Source organism: Euleptes europaea, chromosome 1 (genome assembly GCF_029931775.1).
Source record: "Euleptes europaea isolate rEulEur1 chromosome 1, rEulEur1.hap1, whole genome shotgun sequence".
Taxonomy (NCBI): domain Eukaryota; kingdom Metazoa; phylum Chordata; class Lepidosauria; order Squamata; family Sphaerodactylidae; genus Euleptes; species Euleptes europaea.
In genome coordinates this window covers 79,602,141-79,622,925 of record NC_079312.1, presented here as the reverse complement: position 1 = coordinate 79,622,925, position 20,785 = coordinate 79,602,141, and the positions used below count along the sequence as shown (strand labels likewise).

The 20,785-nt window shown below is 49.2% G+C and overlaps 1 protein-coding gene across 4 annotated transcripts; it reads left to right on the top strand.

Moving 5' to 3' along the window:
* Positions 1 to 407: 407 nt before the first annotated feature.
* Positions 408 to 20,382, top strand: TSPAN17 (tetraspanin 17). 4 transcript variants are annotated; one of them, XM_056857683.1, is made up of 8 exons: positions 408 to 495; positions 10,337 to 10,387; positions 13,237 to 13,383; positions 14,206 to 14,376; positions 16,372 to 16,497; positions 16,929 to 16,976; positions 18,135 to 18,251; positions 20,273 to 20,352. In XM_056857683.1, the coding sequence occupies exons 1-8, from the start codon at positions 460 to 462 to the stop codon at positions 20,336 to 20,338; spliced, it is 762 nt and encodes a 253-aa protein (XP_056713661.1). In that variant the 5' UTR covers positions 408 to 459; the 3' UTR covers positions 20,339 to 20,352. The 4 variants fall into 4 exon arrangements, with proteins under 4 accessions (XP_056713661.1, XP_056713678.1, XP_056713670.1 ...); XM_056857676.1 differs by having other exon boundaries at positions 421 to 546; positions 20,273 to 20,382; XM_056857700.1 differs by lacking the exon at positions 13,237 to 13,383.
* Positions 20,383 to 20,785: the final 403 nt, after the last annotated feature.

Genomic DNA, 20,785 nt, shown 5'->3' with positions numbered 1-20,785 from the left:
TATATATTATATATATATATAATAATTTTTTTACAATAAGTACCACAACAGCGCTATGGAATATAATTAATTATAACGTCGTATAAAAAGTTTTGTAGGAATGCATCAGGCTCCCCACCCCCCCACACACACAAGGCATCTGTTTTTGAAAACTGGTTAGCAATGGGAGGGGGGGGGCACAAGTAGCTAGCCTTGCCTAGGGCGCCAAAAAGACTGGCACCGGACCTGTCAAGACAGATTTTGCAACGTTTGGGACGGGCTGCATAAAGCGGATCGAGAGGGCGCTTTCCCACCCGTGCCCCTCCAGCGCACGTGTGCATCAGCGGCGCTTTCAGCCAGTAGCGGCTTCTGGCTAGGTGGGCTGCGACGGCCCCCCTCTCCCTCTAGGGGGCGGGCTCAACGGGGCGGGGCGGCATGGGGCTGTGAGCCGGCCGGGCAGCGCCCAGGCCCGTGCCCGCCATGCCGGGCAAAGCCCAGCACTTCCAAGGTCCCCAGGTCAGCTGCTGCGCCAAGTACCTGCTCTTCGCCTCCAACGTGCTCTTCTGGGTGGGTGAGCGCGTGCAGGCGGCCCGGGGGGAGGGCGGGAGCGCGTGCTTGCTGGCGTGCATCTCTCTTTTCTGGGGGGGGGGGTGCAGAAGCGGGATCGGGGGGGAGGCTTGGACAGGCCGGATCCCCTCCTCCGATCCCGCCCGCCGAATGCAGCTGGGCCCGGCTGGAGGTCGCGGGAAGCAGCCGGGGAGAAGGGGATGCCATCCCAGGCCAGGAGGCTGGGTTCAGGTTGCCCCTGCAGAGGACGGTGCGGCACCCGCCAGGGCGCGGCGTTGGGGGAGGGGCTCCCTGCAAGCTTGGGGTCCCGGTTCTTGCCCTCCGGGGGTCCCCGGGGCCAGCGACGGCGAGGGTGCCGAAGCCCCCCATCCTCGGCTTCAGCGCAGGAATTCGCCCGCCTCCCAGTCCTCTGCAGCACCACCAAACGCGGGGGGCTGTTTCTCCAGCGCAATCCTCCGGCTGGGAGTCCTTCGCACCCGCTGTCAGCAGACCCGGCGTCCCCCTTTCGCTGCTTTGGAGGGGGGCACGCAGGGAAGTTCTGGCAGGTCAGCTGCCCACTTTTGATTCCGCTGCCCGTCCCTGCAAACCCCGTTTCTAGACCCCCCCACCCAAGCAGGCTTTGTATGCGTGGGTGTGGGTTGGTGGTGGTGGATCTTTGGGTTCGTTCTCTTGGTTGGGTCTTGCAACCCCCCCTGCAAAAGTGATTGTTGTTCCTCATCCAAATCTGAAAACATTTGCCTTGTAGTAAGGGATGGGGGAGTCTCCAAAGTCCCCTCCGAGAGGGATGGTACTAAGAGGTGGGCTCAGGACTGTGAAACCAAATTATAATTCCCGGCACATTGTTGAATAATGAACCCAGCACCATCCTGCAAATGTGGCAACATCCTGTGCTTGGAGAGATCTCTCAGAACCCAAAGAAGCCTTCTTGTGAACAAGCACCAAGGTGTTCATAAATACCCACCCGCTGCTCCTCTCTCTCTTTGTTTTTCCTGGCAAAAGCAGTTGGGCTTTGAGGAGAGGCATTCCTTTTCCTGTTTGGTTGATTCGTGCGCTTGTGGTATACTAACGGTGGGCTGGGGCTCCCGAAGTTTGTTGGTGGGTTTTGCCAGTGGTCATCACACAACTTTTCAAGGCTTTCTGGTAGACACCGAACGGAATATCAGCTGGCGCTGTGGGTTTAATTGTGCTAATTATGCTAATTTGCTATGCTGCAGGTATCTTGTTACGGCCTGGCTTTGTTTTAATGGGGTAGTTGCCCCCAATTCAGTACCCTTTCGAGGGTCCTTGAGCAAGTTATTATTATTATTTTTTTACAAAAGGAGCATCTGCTTCCAGACTCTGAGCCATTTCACAAATAACAGGATTCTTACACAGAAAGCATGTCTTCATGCGATGCAACTCTCGCACAGATTTTGTACATAATCGCAATAGACCCGTGTTGGCGAACCTATGGCACGCGTGCCACTTCCGGCACGCGTAGCCCTCTCTGCCGGCACGCACGGTTCCTCCAAGCCCCTGGCCTTTCCGGCTCTGCCCCGCCCCGGGTGATCTCCAACCAATAGAGATCAGTTCCCCTGGAAAAAATTGCCACTTTGGCAATAGGACTCTATGACACTGAAGTCCTTTCCCAAACCCCGCCCTCCTCAGGCACCACCCCAAAAACCTCCCACTCATGGCGAAGAGGAACTTGGCAACCCTAGCCTCTCCCTCTGGGCCCCCTCTGGGGGTGGTATTCAGGTTAAATTGCCACATTGGCACTCGGTGATAAATATGTGGGTTTTCGGTTGCAGTTTGGGCACTCGGTCTCTAAAAGGTTCGCCATCACTGCAATAGACCATAGCTTCCAGTCCCATTTTTGTGTACACTTTGTATATATGTAGCCAGTGGAGGTTTGAGTAGCAGGCTAGGATTGGGAGACCTGAATTCTAATCCCCACTCGGCTATGGAGTTCACTGGGTCAATCACATTCTCTCTAAATCTAACTTGCGTCAAAGGGGTTATTGCAAGGCCAAAATGGGGGGGGGGGGGAAGAACCATGTACTCTGCCCTGAGCTCCTTGGAAAAGCAGGAGAAAAGCATATCACTAGATAGAGAGTTGTACGTGCATTTGTAAGTAGGTGGCATTGTGTGTGTGTGTTACGGTAAGTGCCATCAAGTCGTTTTTGACTCATCACAACCCTATGAATCAATGTCCTCCAAAGTGTCCTGTCCTTAACAGCCTTGCTCAGGTCTTGCAAACTGAGGGCCGTGGCTTCCTTTATAGAGTCAATCCATCTCTTGTTGGGTCTTCCTCTTTTCCTACTGCCTTCAACTTTTCCTAGCATGATTGTCTTGTCATTATGAGAAGACTCTTGTCTTCTCATAATATGTCCAAAGTGCGAAAGCCTCAGTTTAGTGAGTGGCATTACATGTGGAGTATTCCATGACAATGCTTTCTGTATGGGAGTTTTATTTATTTTCTTCATTTATACCCCAAAGGAGCTTACATTGTTCTCGTCTTCTCCATTTTATCCTCATAACAACCCTGTGAAGTAGATTGGGACTGACCCAAGTTCACCCAGCGAGCTTCTGTGGCAGAGTGAAGATTTGAACCTAGTGTCGCCCAGATCCTAGTCCAGTACTTTAACCCCATGAACCACATTGGCTGTCATATTTGAAGTGGACCTGAGGGTCTCAGACTTGCCCAGAGCTGCCATGATAGTTTTAGAATTTAGATGGTTCTGGCCACATCTGGAAATCAGAATGATAGTGCATTATCATGTATGACCTTTTATGCATGGCTGTTTCCCTTGCTGTCACCCCTCCGACAATGTCAAGTCTTTGTGATGATTATGCATGCTGTTTCCAACTGTCAGAGGTCGCCTGGCTCTCCCCCTGTGTTCCCCTGCATTTTGCCCACGTTTTCAAATTTGAGATTAAACTCTGAAAATGCGGGGAAATGCAAGGGGAGAGCAAGGTGACCTCTGACGGTCGGAAACGGCATGCCTAATCAAAACAAAGACCCAAAGTTGTCGGAGGGATGATGGCGAGGGAAACAGCCATGCATAAAAGGCCTGAGTCTTCTGTCACCAGATAACATGTATAAAACATTTCAAGAGGCAAGAGTGGAAGCTAACAGTTCTCCATGTTAAAATGTCCACAGACTCCACATAAAAGCTCTGTGAAATAAAAAATCTCTAGGCTTGCTTTCTAAAAAGGATTTCAATGAACTTCCTGGAGCTGGGGTTTCTGCACCTGGGATACCATACTGAGAGAGCACTGGGTCTTACAGCCAACCCACAGTATCTCAGAGGGTGGGACATTTGCAACAGAGCCTTCTTAGATGAACTCAGCACATGCTGGGAGGCGGTGTTTCTGCCGATAAGAACATCTGGAGCAGCCCAGAGTTTGTGCAGGCCCTGGGACTTGTCTCAGCATGCTAAAGAGTAGGGCGAGGCTTCTTTGTTTTGATTAAACAGAGGAACTGGCAGCACAGTCCAGAAATGGGATCACATAGGGATAGAGGGGCTGCTGTACTTTGAATGTGTGCCCCTTGCATTTCTTGGGTGCCGGTGCCTTGTTAATCTTGGACCCTACCTAAAGCTTTGCTCATCTCCGGGGGGGGGGGGGAGCGTTGATGAGGTGGGATATTTATTTTCAGAATCTGTGCTGATTCTTCCTGAGCAAGCCATATTTCTCTCTGTGCTTCATCTATCTTTATTTATGCTTTCCACTAATCTACCTGGAACAGATGCTGGCCTAAGCGGCCTGTCATTTCTTGGATTCTTTTTTTTCTTTAATGGCATTACACTGGCTACTTTCTGATTCTTCAGCAAGATGATAAATTTCAGTTTTTTATTAGGAGACTGGCAATTTCACATTTAAGTTATTTACAGCTGTATTTGATAAGCGGTCAAATATTTTCAGTTGATTCCTTATTAGTGATCACAGATATTTGATAATGGAACCTCATTTGCCATACTGTTACCTATTCACTCAGAGTGGACGGATTTTTCAGAGATCCTTGCAGTCCACTTGGGTTTTCCTCATCCTGAATAATTTGGTCTCATTTGCAAAGCTGGCCACTTCAGTGCTGACCCTGACTCCATATACGAACAGATTAAATACCACTGGTCCCAATTCTGTATCTGGAAGGAACCGTATGCTCCCTTGAAGTGTTTGGAAAACAGACTTATAATGTTCCAGTTTCATTTCCCTTTGTTACTCTTCCCCCTCCCCTTCCTGCTCATTTCCACATATCTCCCTTAGCAATCCCTTGCTGTCCCTGTTTTTCAGTATTCCCCCCCCCCTCTTTAACCAGGACAGCAAGGGATTGCTAACGAACTGTGTGGAAATGAGGGACTAAAAAACGGTAACAAAGGGAAATGAAACCGGAACATTAACGCCTACATTGAGAGAGGTCTGTTTCTTCCTACCCTCTGCTTCCTATTGTTTGACCAAAGGTGTATTGATCCATAGCAAAATCCAGAAACAAAAGTTTTGTAATAATGCCTTTGATGAAGACCAGCCAAAATATCACAACATAGTGTGCAAGCTTTGAAATTCTCCAAAACATCCATGCTGATGAAGAGTTCCGGAGAACCCAAAAGCATGCACACTTATATTATGTTACTTTGGTTGGATTTAATAAAAGGTATTAAATGGTTTCTGTTCTTTCACCAGTTATCAGTCTGTGAGGGCAAGCGTCCTTTTAATCCGCAAAAGCATTCACCCTTCCCTCTCCTGAAATTTCCCACCTGGAGCCTGCACTGTTGCAGGGTGATAGAAGAAGCAGCTGAACATTATAACAGTGTGGCTGAAATCTGCAGGAAGAAGTGGCAGTTGTATTGACATGCTTCCAGAAAGAACACTGTGGTTTGGGTTTTGCCCTACGTATGGCATCCGCTAACTATGAGCCTCATACTAGGAAGTACAGTTTAGTTGTCTGGGTGAGTGGGTGCCCAGAAATTGTACAGCTCTGATTAAAATATCATTGTTGTTGTTCTTAATAAAGTTGATGCTGTAAAAAATATGTGACCTATTATTTGACAATATTTGATTAACATTAGACAGGTTAGTTGGCCAGATCTTTTTTGACCAGTCTGATGCCAAACCGTAAGTGTGAAATGATTCACACTGGGGAAATGAATCCTGATTTCATGTATGCATTGAGGAAGTCTGAACTAGTAGGGACAGATCTTGGGATTATGGTTCATAGCTCAATGAAAACATTGACTCAGATTGTGGCAGTGGTTAGAAAGGCAAATGAAAGGGTTTGAGAATAAAACATAACAATATTTTCATCTATGATGTAGCCACATTTTAAAATCTGTGCATAGTTCTGGCTGTCGCACCTAAAAAAGGATATAATGGAAAAGGTGCAGAAAACAGTGTCCCAAAAGATTAGGAGTTGAATTATCTTCCTCATGAGGAAAGGCTAAAGCATTAAGGATTTTGGGGGTAGAAAAAAATGTGACTAAATAGAGACATGGTAGAAATTTACAAAATTACAAGCAGGGACCTCATTTAACCCTCCCCTACTATGTCCTCTTTCCCTTCCTTGGCATCCCCCATAGCCTCTCCCCTTTTCCTGCTTCCTTCTTCCCACCCACCAGCCAACCTACCACGATCTCCCACCCACCCCATCTTCAGCTTTCCTTCCTTCCCACCTCCTTGCAGCCACTGCATGGTAAAACTATGGCCTGGTTGTGCAGTGGCAGCCACTGAGGTGAGTTTCATGGTGAGGAACCCACAAGGAGTTGCAGGGGCACCTTAGTTCCCCCTATATTCCCCTGCCTGCCCTATTTTCTCTTTCACTCCTCCTGGGAACCCCCATATCCTCATGTTTCCCTGCTTCCTTCTCTCGCCCACCAATCAAGTTACCTTTTATCTGCCCCCCCCCCCATCTTCAGGTATAATTATTATTTATTTGCTTCATTTATACCCCACCTTTCTCTCAAATGGGGACCCAAAGCAGCTTACAGAATTCTCCTCTCCTCCATTTTATCCCCACAACAACCCTATAAAGTAGGTTAGGCTAAGAACATGTGACTGACCCAAAGACACTCAGTGAGCTACTATGGTAGAGTGAGCATTCAAACCTGGGTCTCCCAGATCCTGTTCTCAAACGCTAACCACTGCACCACACTTGCTTTTGTAGGGTGGCCACTGTTGAACAGTAGCAAGGAGCCAGGCCTGGGTGACTCATGCAGGTAGCCTAGGTGAGTCATGCAATCAGGTTATAGTAAGTCTTCCCATGTTTGCTACTTGGCCTGACCCCAATGAGTTCTCCCTCAAAGGCCAAAACAGCCCTAGAAAGGGCCCTGACACCCTCCCCCTGTATCCATAGATCTGGACATGTTGAGAATTAGACATTGACAAGTGGGCACCCATCCCCCTCCAACTTGCCCACTGGGACAGCCATTTGCTGAGCAGTCTGACCACTGGCAACACCACCACTCCACTCTCCCTGCTTACCCACCCAGTCAGCAGATCCCATTGCTGGCTCCTTCCTTGCCTGCCTGCCTGCACTGTTGCCCCTCTATGGCTTGGGCAGCAGCGGTATTGGCTGCTCCTTCCTCTGCCAGCCCTCTGTGGCGTACACAGCAGTGGCTGGGGGTAAGTGGCAGCTCCCATTTATTTGCCCATCTGCCCGCCTCCCCACTGCTTGGGCCTAGGGGCAGCTGCGGCTCTTGCTTCCTCACCCATCTGCCTTCTTGTGCCAGGCTGGCTGAAGTGGAAACAGCAGCGCCGGCTCCTGATCCTTCCCATGCAGCCCGAGGGAGGGTGTCCCCTGCTCCTCTTCCCTGCCCATCAGCCTCCAGAGGAGAGGCTGTGGTGGGCTCCCTTAAGACATGTGGATTCCTCTTCCCTTCTGCGGATGGTCAATTTATGTTGTCTGTGCTTGCGTAGAAAACATGTTCCTCTATTTGGGGGGGATTTCAACCCTCCATTAAAAAAAAAACTTTCCAGATTTTTCTGCAAGCCTAGGGGAACCCCCATAAATCTCATTTCTCTCTCCTTGACCCCGATCCATGGATTTACGTATCCGCAGATGAGGCCCTATTGAGAATTAGAGATATTGATGATGCGTTGTGTAGATAAGTAGGTAGAATTTTTGCCTCCCATAATACCAGAACTCAGGGCCACTGCATGAAGTTGATTGTTCAGACAAAAGAAAATACTTCCTACAGCACATAATTGTGAATATATTTGGCCCCTCCCTGTTAACCTTTCAAAGACAGAAAAAAATATTTTTTCAGTCTCTTTTTGGTCATTAGGATTTGGGGTTTTAAGCTGTCTTTTCCTGTTGATTATGGCGTGGTTTATTGACATAGGAAGCTGTTGCTCTGGTTTTAGTTTTTGTGGGCTACTTTGCTAATTCTTTTATTGAAGAACACTATAAAAATCTTTTAAATAAAATAACATGGAGCTTGCTGACACGTGGCAATGGCTGCTAGTACAGATAGTTTAATGGGATTAGAGAAATTCATGGATGATAGGTCAGCACTACTACCTATTAGCCATGATGGTTAAAAGGAAAGCGTATAACTCTCATTTCCCATTACTGGGGATTTGGCCTCTTCCACCTTGCTTGTTGGCCTTCCAGAAGTATCTGATTGGCAATACTGTAGTTGCTTCCAGACAACTGCAGAAACTCAAGCTCAGTACCAAGGATGTTTTGCCGTATCAGTTTTAAGTAGTAGATATAATGTCTGTGTGAATCCTCAAGTGGTGAGAACTGGCGCTTACTACTCCATGCCAAGTAAGCTGATCTGGTAAAATCACCTTGATACTCCAATGTGGTGAAATAGTGGTTAGAGGGCTGGACTAGGACCAGAGCGATCCATTGCACCAGGAAACTTATTGGGTAACATTTGGCCATTTCCTTTCTTAGCATAACCCACCTCACAGGACTGTTGTGCAGTGTCTTGTTTATCTCTTGTTTGTGGGCTTCCTAGAGGCACCTGGTTGGCCACTGTGTGAGCAGACTGCTGGATTTGATGGGCCTTTGTCTGATCCAGCATGGCTTTTCTTATGTTCTTAGGTTCTTAGATAATGTGGTGGAAAGGGGAAACCATGTAAGCTGCCATGAGCTCTTTGGAGAAAGGGCAGGATAAAAAAATAGGAAGATGTAAAGACGTGTTGTGACGTTGCTTGGGTCACAGCATGGCTAGGTGTGAGGTAGCTTCAGGCAAATCTGAAGAGTCTGTTTACTGGCGGGACTGCATTGTGTCTTTGATGGAGACGGTATTCATACCGCTATGCTGCATTATCCCAGCAACTCGTATGTCCTCCTAGGCGAGCAGCAAGTGCCATGGAAAGAGGGTATCGTTTAATTTGTGGGCAGGGGAAGAGCTCTGATCACTGCTGCTGTTGTTTCTAGAATGTCCAACGCCTACCGTGGGAACAGAGTGACTATTGTCTTACCGTGTGCCAGGCTTCTAGTGGCTCCAGGCTCTCTGTCTTCAGCCTTCTGTTTCTCAGTGCTGGCTAGATAGGGCCCATGTTTCGGGAGGAGTGGGAGGGTGTCGTGCTGATGGGGTTAGAAAACTATAGGAACGCAATCTGATATACGCTGCAGTTGGGATGGAAAACACTGGCCTTGTAAGCATGATCAAAGAAAGAGGGTTTGCGCCTTTGTTAAGAAGAAGAGAAGGTTTTTATACCCCGCTTTTCTCTACCGTAAGGAGTCTGAAAGCTTACTGTCTCCTTCCCTTCCCCTCCTCACAACAGGCACCTTGTGAGGTAAGCGGGGCTCAGAGAGTTCCAAGAGAACTGTGACTAGCCCAAGGTTGCATGTGGAGGATTGTGGAATCAAACCCAGTTCTCCAGATTAGAGTACGCTGCTCTTAAGCACTATACCATGCTGACTTAAGAGTGTTGCTTATCATTAGGGATAGTGATTCCATGGGTGCAGGCAGGATCAGGGGACAGTCTGACACTGATTCAAAGAAGGCCACTTTCTGGTCAGAGGGAAACTGCGCTGCTAGAGATATCAAGACATCTGAAAACCTCCCTGGCCTTGTTGGATCAGACCTGCAACATGACCTCCAGTACAGAATTGGGCAGCTGCTGCTGCAATAATTTTATTCCATATAACCCTGTGCATGAGTTAAGTGCCATCAAGGCACTTCTGACTTATGGCGACCCTATGAATTAATGACCTCTAAAATGTTAACAAAAGACTGTTAACAGTCTTGCTCAGGTCTTGCAAACTGAGGGCCGTGGCTTCCTTTACTGAGTCAATCCATCTCATACTGAGTCTTCCTCTTTTCCTGCTGCCTTCAACTTCTCCTAGCATTATTGTCCTTTCCGGTGATTCTTGTCTTCTCATAACCAAAGTCTAATAGCCTCAGTTTAGTCATTTTAGCTTCTAGGGAGAGTTCAGGCTTGACTTGATTTAAAGGTAAAGGTCCCCTGTGCAAGCACCAGGTCATTCCTGACCCATGGGTGACGTCACATCCTGATGTTTACTAGACAGAGAGAGAAAGAGAGACAGAGAATATGTGTGATATTTAAAACAAAATCATGGTTTAATTAAACTAACTAATTAAATTAAATCATGGTTTAATTAAACTAACTAATAGGGCCTGTCAAACCAGGGCCTGAAACCACGGTTTGAAGTTGGTTTATTAAATACAGTCTTAACTGTGGTTTTGCACAAGCCGTCATCCTGGCTTATTTCCTGACACCGCCCTTGCACACGCTCTGGCTACAGAGACACCTGGGTCAACGCAAAGATGACACAACTGGCAATTATTGAGGAAAGCCAGGATTTGAGTGATCTGTGGTCTTCCCTCTTTTGCAGTTGCTCGGAGCTGCCTTCCTGGCCATCGGTCTGTGGGCATGGGCAGAAAAGGTGAGTGTTGCCAGTGCCTCAGAATATTCTGGTTGGTACCTGTAATGTGGCACTCAAAAGTCAGGGGTTTTTCGCTGCTCCCCCCAAAAATGGTGTGAGAAAATGCTGCTTGAACCCAACAATACCATGCATTATGACAGGTTCTCCAAGTAGCCTTTGACTGTGTGTGTGTGAGGGGGGGGGCATAAAAATAGATAGACTGCCGAGTCCTTTGTGGTGCATCTCTGTGCTGCCCACTAGTTCATCCCAGATCGAAATTCCTTAGAAACACCAGCTCTTAAAAATCAGATTGGGGTGGAAGGATTTGACACTCGTATAAGAAAACGGAAGACAACATAAAAATGCAGCCATGTAATAGTCTGAAACCCACCTAGCAGGAAGTAAGTTCCATTGTAATCAGTAGAGCCTGTTTCCAAGTGAAGTGCCTTTTGGATTGGGGTGCATTCAAGCATCTTTCCCAGCCTGGCTTCTTTATCAGCAATGCAGTGAGCATGCATACAGATCGATAACCTGCACCACCCAGAGGTGACTTGCATGTGCAAATGAGCCATCCATCAGAGTTCTGCAGCCATAGACAGAACTTCCATGCGACTTTGCATCACTTCCAGTACTGCAGTTTTCAGTTTGGTCAGCTGCAGGCCATCAACCCTTGTGAAATCAGATTATGTATGCGCGAGCGTAAACCAGCCCGAGATGAAAGTGTTACGGTTCAGTGATGCCTGCTTCTGTTTAGAACCCAAAGCCCTTGGGTTGGGGGCCCTTTGACCCATTCACAACCTCTCTTCTCCTTGATTACATGATGCTTGTTGTGTTTGGTTCAGCAGGAAGGCTATCATGCCCTTCCCTCCTTCTGTTCATTAGACATGCATGTAGACTGCCTGACTTTCTACCTGTATCTGAAGAAGTGGGCTGTGACTCGCGGAAGTTCATACCCTGACAGAAATTTTGTCAGTCTTTAAGGTGCTACTAGACTCTTGCTCTTTTCTACTGATTTTCTTTTTGTCCTTCTATCATTCTACCCTGTCCCCTGAAGATCAACCTAATTGGCATTTATCTGGGTTATCACCGCACGTAAATTCAGTAGCATACAGCAGAATGAACGTTGCCCAGTGGACAAAGAGAAATCCGAGCCCTGTGACTCACAGGCTCTGGGTCATAATACCTAATGAAAGAAACTCCTGTACAGTGCTTGGGGGGCTGGGGGTCTTGCTGGGAAAAGGCTCTGGGTGGGTCTGCATTGCATGGTGGGAGCACAGCAGAAGCAGCACAGCTTTGGGGTTACCCAGCATCTATTGTATCCAGTAGTCTTTGGGAGGTCCCAGCTACCTTAAGAACATAAGAACATAAGAAAAGCCCAGCTGGATCAGACCAAGACCCATCAAGTCCAGCAGTCTGTTCACCCAGTGGCCAACCAGGTGCCTCCAGGAAGCCACAAACAAGACAAGTGCAGCAGCACCATCCTGCCTGTGTTCCACCGCACCCAAAATAATAGGCATGCTCCTCTGATACTCTGATACCTTGAAGACATAAGAGTTGCCAGAGTTTAGTACCAGTTCTTTCTTTAAAAAGAAGAAGGAGGAGGAGGAGAAGAGGAAGAGGACGAGTTGCATGGACCGAACAGACCAGGGTCCATCTTGTCATCAAGTATTCTGTTTAAAAGAGCTGCCAGCAAGATGTGTCTGGGAGCTCACAAATAGGCTATAAAGCCTTACCCTGTTGCTTGCCCTTGAAGCCTAGCATTCAGAGGTATGTTCTCTCAGTCCATGGAGGTTCCCTTCGGTTATCGCTAGACTCATCATCTATGAAACTTTCCTAATCTCCTTTTAAAGCCATCTAAAGTAGGACGGGGAGCTTGTTGCCAGTATAACGTATTCCGCATGTGTCCATGTTGCTGCACTTTCTTGGGAACGGATCCCTGCTCTCCCCTTCTTCATTCTCAGTGTGGGATACAGACAGTGCTGACAGTTCCAGATGTGCTGTATCCTGCGGTGCCTCCCGCCCCACCCCCGTCAGAGTGGAGTTCACTCTTCACTCTGGGAGCCAGCATGTTGTAGTGGTTAAGAGCGGTGGTTTGGAGCAGTGGACTCTGATCTGGAGAACCGGGTTTAATTCCCCACTCCTCCACGTGCGCGGCGGAGGCTAATCTGGTGAACTAGATTTGTTTCCCTACTCCTACACACGATCCAGCTGGATGACCTTGGGCAAGTCACAGCTCTGTTGGGGCTCTCTCAGCCTCGCCTGCTTCACAGGGTGCCTATTGTGGGGAGGGGAAGGTGATTGTAAGCCGGTTTGAGTCTCCCTTAAGTGGAAGAGAAAGTTGGCATATAAAAAACCAACTCCTCTTCTCTCTCTTGTTTCCAGCTGTTACTGCCAGCCGTTTCCCATCTGATAGCTGTTGCAATCTGATAGCCATGCATGCATGATCACATAACATCAGAAGAGGGTTGGTTTTTGTTTTGTTTTGTTTTTTTCTCTGGCAGATTTGTGATCCTGCCCTTCTCCCCCCCAGGGCAGCTGCCAGTAAAACAAATAAGAAAACAAATAAAACACAAAATCCCGTAAAACAGTGTAACATCTAAATCAATCCATAAAGCTATAACTAAAAGCCAGCAGGCACCTGAGGGCATAATAATGAAATTCCAGCGAAGCAGGCGGAAGCTATAAAACCACACACATGTACGAAGTGGCAGAAACAAAACCAGGTAGCAGTAGACAGTGGAGAATGGAAGCAGCGAAAGGGCAGAGGCGTGACGCATGAAGCCTCAGAGCAACGAGCCCGCCTGTACCTCTGGGTGAGGTGTGACTTTTGCTGCATCCCTTCCTCACCCTCGGCTCCCTTCTCTCTGCAGGGCGTGCTTTCCAATCTGTCGTCCATCACCGACCTGGGTGGCTTTGACCCCGTCTGGCTCTTCCTCGTGGTCGGAGGCGTGATGTTCGTGCTGGGCTTCGCCGGCTGCATCGGGGCCTTGAGGGAGAATACTTTTCTCCTCAAGTTTGTAAGTCTCTTTCTTCCGGGAGGGAGGATATGAGGTGGACTTCCCTGGTTTGAATCTCAGCCATGAGCTCATAGTTGCTTTAAACAAGCGGCTCTCTTTCCCAGCCTTACTCCCTCCCTTGTACTAATGCTGGTTTACCGTATAGGAGTCCAGAGTGAATGTACCCGAAGAGTTTTGAGCCCTTCGAAAAAAAGCACCGGCTGCATATTTAGACAGGAATGTTTTGGATCCAGCCTCATTAGGCTGAGGGAGCTAAGGCACAGGTCGAAAGGGAAGCCACATCTGTATGCAGAAGTTTGAGGGCTTTCCTTTGGCAGCACAGGAAGGATTATGGCAAACAAAGGGTGGTAATCAGGATTTAGTGTTTAGAATGGAAGAAGTACAAAAAGCATCAGTATTCTTAGATGTGAAGGGTGTGGGATATAGAATGAAGGGCAGAATAGGATTATGACCGGACTGTTCATATTCTGTTCCTGGTGCTGTTGCAGTTTGTTTGGTTTTTTTCTGGACCTTTCCTAATGGGCTTGGAGTAAACATTGTAATAACTTGATTTCTTTCCACTGCAGTAGAGGGAATGCCTCTTCCTAGTCACAAAAGAAGTGGGCAAGATCAGTGCTCATTGCTCAAGTTGTGCATTTGATATCATGGGGGCTTTGAGATCCCAGAGCCTTTTCAGCCATGCGCTTTCCCCATGAGCTGCAGATGCCCTGTCAGGGTAAAGGCAATTCTTATCCGGCAGCAGAATGGAGCAGTGGTTCTTGCTGATACACCCTACGCTGCTGGGACACTCAAAGACCCTTCCTGTATCTGCTGTCCTCTCAGTTCTCCGTGTTCCTGGGGCTTATATTTTTCCTGGAGCTGACAGCCGGTGTCCTGGCCTTCATCTTCAAGGATTGGATCAAAGACCAGCTAAACTTCTTTATCAACAACAACGTCAAGGCCTACCGTGATGACATTGACCTGCAGAACCTCATTGACTTTGCTCAGGAATATGTGAGTTGTACAGGTTACCTTGAGTTTCATGCCCTTCACCCTGTTCAGAAAGCCACAGTGTGTCACAGGGCAGCGCGAGAAGCAAGTTCGATGCATCCTTCCTGCCAGCATTCTCTGCTTCTCCAGCTCCACCACCCTCACTGGTCCAAAGGTCTCCCTCAACTGACTCCTTCAGACACCTCCCAGAACCCCTGCATGATGCCACCTCTCTCCCAAACTCATAGTTTCCATGAAGCCTTTTAGGACAACCCCTTCCCTACTGAAAGTAAGCTTAAGCATGGATGCTTGAAATGTATGTATTTATTTATTTATGTTATTTATAGTCTGCCTTTCTCACTAAGACTCCAGGCAGATTGCATAGGCCATTTATGCACGGCTGTTTCCCTCACTGGCATCCCGCTTTGGGACTTTTTTTTGATTATTGCATGCCTTTCCCGACCATCAGAGGTTGCCTCATTCTCTCTGCGTGTTTCTGTGCGTTTTGCCTGTGTTCGGATGCTGTGGAGAGAGCGAGGCGACCTCTGACAATCGGGAAAGGCATGCATAATCAAAAGGAAGCCCCGAAGCAGTCGGTGAGGGTGACTGTGAGGTAAACAGCCCTGCATAAATGGCCATAGTGTAAGCAAATGCCGTCAGCAGGATGGGACATTCAATGAACAGTGCAATAGGTTTTCGACTAAAACCAAACAGAAATCTACAATAGAGCTAAAACAAAGCAGAAGCATTGAAACAGGACACATTAAATGTTGTAGAAACTACATACTCAGGGCATACTTTCAGTGACAGGCAATGATACAGTAGTATAGGCTACAATCCAGTATAGTAATATAGGCCACAGGCCCTGTCCTTTTACCAGTGCAATTTTCTGAATTTTCTGTTTATTTTCCTCTTTATCACCTCCTTCCCTTCCCTGTGTTGATTTCCTTGGATTGCAAGATCCTTGGAGCAGGAATCTGCCATCTTGTACTCTGCAAAATGGGTTCATGGAGTGATTCGTAATCCTGACATATAAGTGTTACTTGCCTGTTGTGGGTGGGTGATTGCAAAGGTGTCACTAAAGATCCTTCCCAGTCCCCAGGCACGGAGCTGGGGGAAGGAGCACCTGGGGCAGGGAGGAGAGGGAGGGGGTGTGCCAGGCACTGGTGGCCAGGCATGGAGCTGGGAGAAGGAGCAGAGAAACGCGCCGGGCGGGGCGCGCGGAAGCCACTCCTGCAGAAATAAAGAGAGGGAGAGCAGCGGCCGATACGAGCTAAGGGCGAGCGGGCGGCATGCACACCAACCGAACTGTGAGTGGGCAGATGCGCCCTGCTGCGGTGTGGTGGCACTCCTTCTCCCCATGTCTGCGCTCCCCATGCCCATGCTGGCACCCTCCCTCTCCTTGCGCCTGGGGCAAGTGCCCCCGCCAGACCCCCTAAGATCTCCCCCCCCCAAGAATTCCAAAAATTGTGAGGTTTGATTCCACATGAAAAAAGTGCTTTTTAAACGCTTGGTCTTATCTTTGTCCCCTCAGGGAACATCTTTTCTCGATATCACTAATGTCTGTTGGCCTTGTACAGGTGGGAAGGCAACCGTGCTATTGAATAAAGCATGGTACTCCAAACCCTGGTTCAGAGTTTCAGTTCCAGCATGCAAACGGCACCTATAGGAGCTCACTTCACCTGGCTGTTACTCCAGTGATCCCTAATTTGTGATAGCTCCCTCTGGCTGGTTCTTGTGGGACCAGAATGTCCCAAATCAGAAGCAGCCCCGCCATCTGGTGGCTGATGATGAAACTTCAGGGCTTGTTAAACATGATGGGAACAGTGTGTATTGCTTCACGTGATCTGTAAGAGGACAGTCAAAATGCCTTGCCCCAGGTAGTGCTTCTCCCTACAAGGGATCATTCCAAAGAAGGCGGTTCCCCACTTAGGCTGAGTTCTGTACTGTGCATTAGTGTGTTTAGTTGCTGCCGGAGGATGGATGCTCATGCCAGTCTAACAGTGTTTCCCTCTGCAGTGGTCTTGCTGTGGTGCTCACGGGCCAAATGACTGGAATTTCAATATTTACTTCAACTGCACTGACTCCAATCCCAGCCGGGAGCGCTGTGGAGTACCCTTTTCCTGCTGTGTCAAAGATCCTGCGGTGAGGCTCCTTTTGAATGGGAGTTAAAGCAAGAAGCATGAGTAATAGGCCCCACGTTTAACCCCAGGAACCACCAGTCTCAGGATGGGGTGGGGCTTCATGTTTCCTCTTGATCCAGATAGCATCTGCTTCTTTGGAGGACATGCTGGAAATTATGCATACTAGAGGAACTGCTGGACAGAACCTATCCATGCTTAAGGGTATGCAATAGGCCAGATTAGGTTATGATCCAGTCTGGCCCACAATGACTGCATGAGATGTACGTGTTTTGGGACTGACGTGGGTGAAGGTCTAGAGGGGTGGGGCTGAGCTGTTTGAGAGGATGTGGGTTGCCAAGCAAAATGCTGGAGAGAGGACCTAGGAATCCCAGGGAAGAGGCTGTTGAGTTGCAGAAGATGCCTTGATCAGCTTTGTGTCTCCTCTTTCCCCAGGAGGATGTTCTCAACACTCAGTGTGGCTATGATGTCCGCCTTAAACTGGTGAGAGCCGGGGCCCATGGTGGGACAAGCCAGGGGGACGCACTTGCTGGGCTGTGGCCACAAGACAAGGCAGGACCGGGGACAGAACAAGTTGTAGCACAATCCCTATGCAGATTTACACCCTTCTAAATCCATTGAAGGCAGTGGGTTTAGAAGAGTGCAGCTCTGTTTAGGATTGTACCGTTAGTGTCCTTAAGTAGGTTACGGGCCAAGTAACAAGGAAAAAACCCAAGCCACCTCCACCCGGGTTTGAATTGGGGGTTGTGGGTATGGATGGGTGTTCAGATTTGACACAAGTTGCTGGGGAACAGATGCCATTTGGGCCATTGGGTGCAGAGGGGCTGTCTAGTAGGGCTGTCAATTCGGTTCCACCCGAACCGCAAAACCGCCGAACTTCCTCTGGTTCGGCAGTTTTGCGGTTCGGATGGAACCGAACCGCAAAATGGCGGGAAACTGTGGTCCCAAACTCTGCAAGTTTGGGGGACCGCAGAAAAAATTCGGCAGGTTCGGGATCCGCCAAACCTGCCTTTTCCCACCTTTAAGGAGCTCTCTGGAAGGCAAGCAAGCGGCGGGGGACAGGATCGCCTTCCCTTCCCCCCCAATCTCCCAGGTGATCCTGGCACGGGATCTGTCCCCCCCCCCGTACCTGTAATGAAATTTGGCCCCCCCGCGGGCCTTCACGGGGCTTCCCTGAAGGCGCGCGGGGGGGCCTTTAAACAGATCTGCACCTCCCGACCGGGAGGCACAGATCTGTTCCACACACACCCTGCTCGCCTTCAGGGGACTTCCCTGAAGGCACGCGGGGGGCCCTTTAAACAGCTCTGCGCCTTCCAGCTGGAAGGCACAGATCTGTTTAAAGAGCCCCCCGCACGCCTTCATGGAAGCCCCGTGAAGGCCCGCGGGGGGCCCGAATTTTCCCCCGAACTCCGGATCTCGCCCGAATTTCGGGGATCCGAAGCGGGGGAGTTCGGACTTCGGCATGGCCCGAATTTAAAAGGGCCGAATTTTGCCGAAGCCGAACTGTACCAATTTTTTTTTCCTACAGCCCTACTGTCTAGTAGTATTTTATTTCCTAAGTACTTCTTTCCTAGTGGGGTGGAAGAAAGCCCTCCTTGCTGTCCCCAGGGTTGCTCACCTGCTCACCCTCACCCTTTGCAGGAGCTGGAGCAGCAGACCTTTATCCATACCAAGGGATGCGCTGTCCAGTTTGAGAAATGGCTCCAGGACAACCTCATTGTGGTGGCTGGGACCTTTGTGGGCATCGCCCTGCTCCAGGTATTATTTTCGGAAATGTTAAGGCTGTTGATGCCCATGCTGGAATGTTTTTGTGGGGTGTGGAATGTCTGTTTTTATAGCAAGGGTGCTTGTAAGACATCTGGATCCCCACCCCACCCCGGATTTAGCCAGAGCTGGTCTTGCATTAATCCGAAGCAAGACAAAGATGGCTTGCATCAGCCTGGTACACACACACACACACACACACACACCCACACACACACACACAGTTTCCAAGGTGAGCTTCACTGGCTAATCTTTGTGACTCTTTTCTGGAACATTTCCCCTCCTGAAATAAGTCAAAAATTGGTGGTTGTTGTGGAAGCTCCTGAGGCACTCTGGCATGACTCCTTCCTCCATCATTTTGGCTTGAGGGTGCATTGAAAAGGACAACTCAGAAACTGGCGGGTGGGCATTTGGGTTGTTTTCCTTGCTTTTCTCCTTCCCTAGCCGAGCAGCTCCATGAGGAAGAAGTTGAAACGTATTGGCAGGGGGAGGGGAGAGGTGGCTCCATCTTCTGGGCACTCGCTGATGGGGAAGTATCCAGCCACAAAAAAGGGGTTTCCAGTGTGCAGGCTTGGATCAGAATTAGATCAGAGTTTGGAGATCCCTGATTGGATCTCTCGTCTCTTTTAAACTATCTAAGACACAGCCGCAGGGAGCACCAATTCAAACCCTTTCTGTTGCGCCCTTTTCTTGCTGTAAATGTTTTCTGCTTGTGCCAGTTGCCCCAGGAGGGGAAATGGGCTTTCCCTAACATGGGGGAGGGGCTCATTCACACTGGGGAAAGGATTCAAACTCCCCCACCCACCCCCACCTGGTGTGCCATGCCCCCCCTCCACGACTGCTGATTAGAGAACTTGTAAAATACGGGAGATCCAGCCACAGATCCCCAGTGGTGTTTCTGGAGTGTTCTTGATTTCCCCTTCTGTCATTCTGTGATCATCTTGGGCTGAAATCGAAGGGCCCTCTCTCCCTGGTCCCTGTTTTATCTGAGCTTTTTGAACAGGGGGTGTATTCCCCCCCCCCCCGTATCATCTATATTACCCATGTGGTACATAAATGTGAACAGTAGTAGTAATAGGCTGTTCTTGGGCAAAGATCCATCGTGGTGTTGGGCTCCTCTCCCTCATGCGATTTGCAAGCTGGATCCTTTGGGGGGCTGCCAGTCACATGTCAGTAAAGGAGCTGCTCCTCAAACGTGTCTTCCAAGACGAAGTGATTGCAAAAGCCACTTTTCAGTGGGGAGAAAGGGACTGTGTCCAGGAAGACGTCTCTACCACGTGGCAGGAGAAGATTTGGGGTGCCATTAAGGGGAGCAGAGAGGGTAGGGCACAGCCCACAGGGGAACTGTCTTGTGGGAATTCACTGTGGTGTGTGCAAGAGCAACGGCGCTTGCGCAGCAGAGTATTCCAGCAAAGTATATTCCCTGGTAATGAATGGGAGGGGAAATGGGCCACATGGACTTTCAGCCTCTGGATTCAAAATTTCTTGCGCCAGCCCTGCAGTCTCACAATCGCGGCTGCCGAGCCTGGGAAAGGGAGGGCGCAAATTCTTCCCTTGTGACTCCTCGGTTGGGCCATTAAATTTCTGTTGGAACTGCTGCTTCATTGAAGTAGCAGAGTTGGTCAGGATCTGACCTTAGCCTCCATGTTTGCTCCGCCTGGGGTAACAACCACAAGCAGAGAGCCTCACCAACAGTCCATTCACTTCATTTATACCTTCCCTCTCGCCACAGCAGAGTCCCAAAACAAGCTAAATAGTTCTCCTCTCCTGCATATTATCCTCACAACACTAGCCCCGGGGAGGTAGGTTAGGCCGAGAGCGAGTGACTGGCACAAGGTCATCCGGGGGGTTCCATGGCAGAATGGGGATTTGAATCTAAGTCTCCCAGATCCTAGTGCAACACTGACATCTACATGTGTGCGCATGTGCATGAGTGTGTGTGTGTGAGAGAGAGAGAGAGAGAAAGCACGAACATGTCTCCTTCCATATGCCTCATCCTTGACTTTCTCTTTCAGATCTTTGGTATCTGCTTAGCTCAGAACCTAGTGAGTGACATCAATGCTGTGAAGGCCAACTGGTGACACGGGAACGGGGCCTGTGCTGCCTCCCACAGACTCACAGCACCCTCGGCAGGACTGAAGCCACACTCCCAGCCACCACCCCCGGGGGGATGGTTTGCTGTCAAGCAGCTTGGGGAGGGGGTGTATCTCTATGTGTCTGTGTGGGGCAAATGCTGCCAGCGTTAACGGCTGCCCTCCCATAGCTTTCTCTTTGTAGTTATGGCATACGTACCATACGAGTTGTGGGTGGCAATGTGAATAGTATTTATATAGGCCGTTCTGTTCAGGGGACCCCCCACCCACCCCTGGTGTGGTCTGTGGAGCTAGGGAGCTGGTGGCACCTGCTCACCAGAGGCGTATGGAGGCCAACCGAGACTGAGGCTGCTCTGGAGTGTGTCGGTTGTCACCTGAGTCCGCTATTGACGAGGCACGGCCCGTGTGGCTTTCCATTAGGAATCCGGTTGAACC

Bases quoted from the DNA above. Each gene is read 5' to 3' on its own strand.
- TSPAN17 (XM_056857676.1), top strand. From the start codon at position 460: ATGCCGGGCAAAGCCCAGCACTTCCAAGGTCCCCAGGTCAGCTGCTGC. The intron at 16,498-16,928 runs GTGAGGCTCCTT...CTCTTTCCCCAG, and splicing joins GCTGTGTCAAAGATCCTGCG to GAGGATGTTCTCAACACTCA. The intron at 18,252-20,272 runs GTATTATTTTCG...TTTCTCTTTCAG, and splicing joins TGGGCATCGCCCTGCTCCAG to ATCTTTGGTATCTGCTTAGC.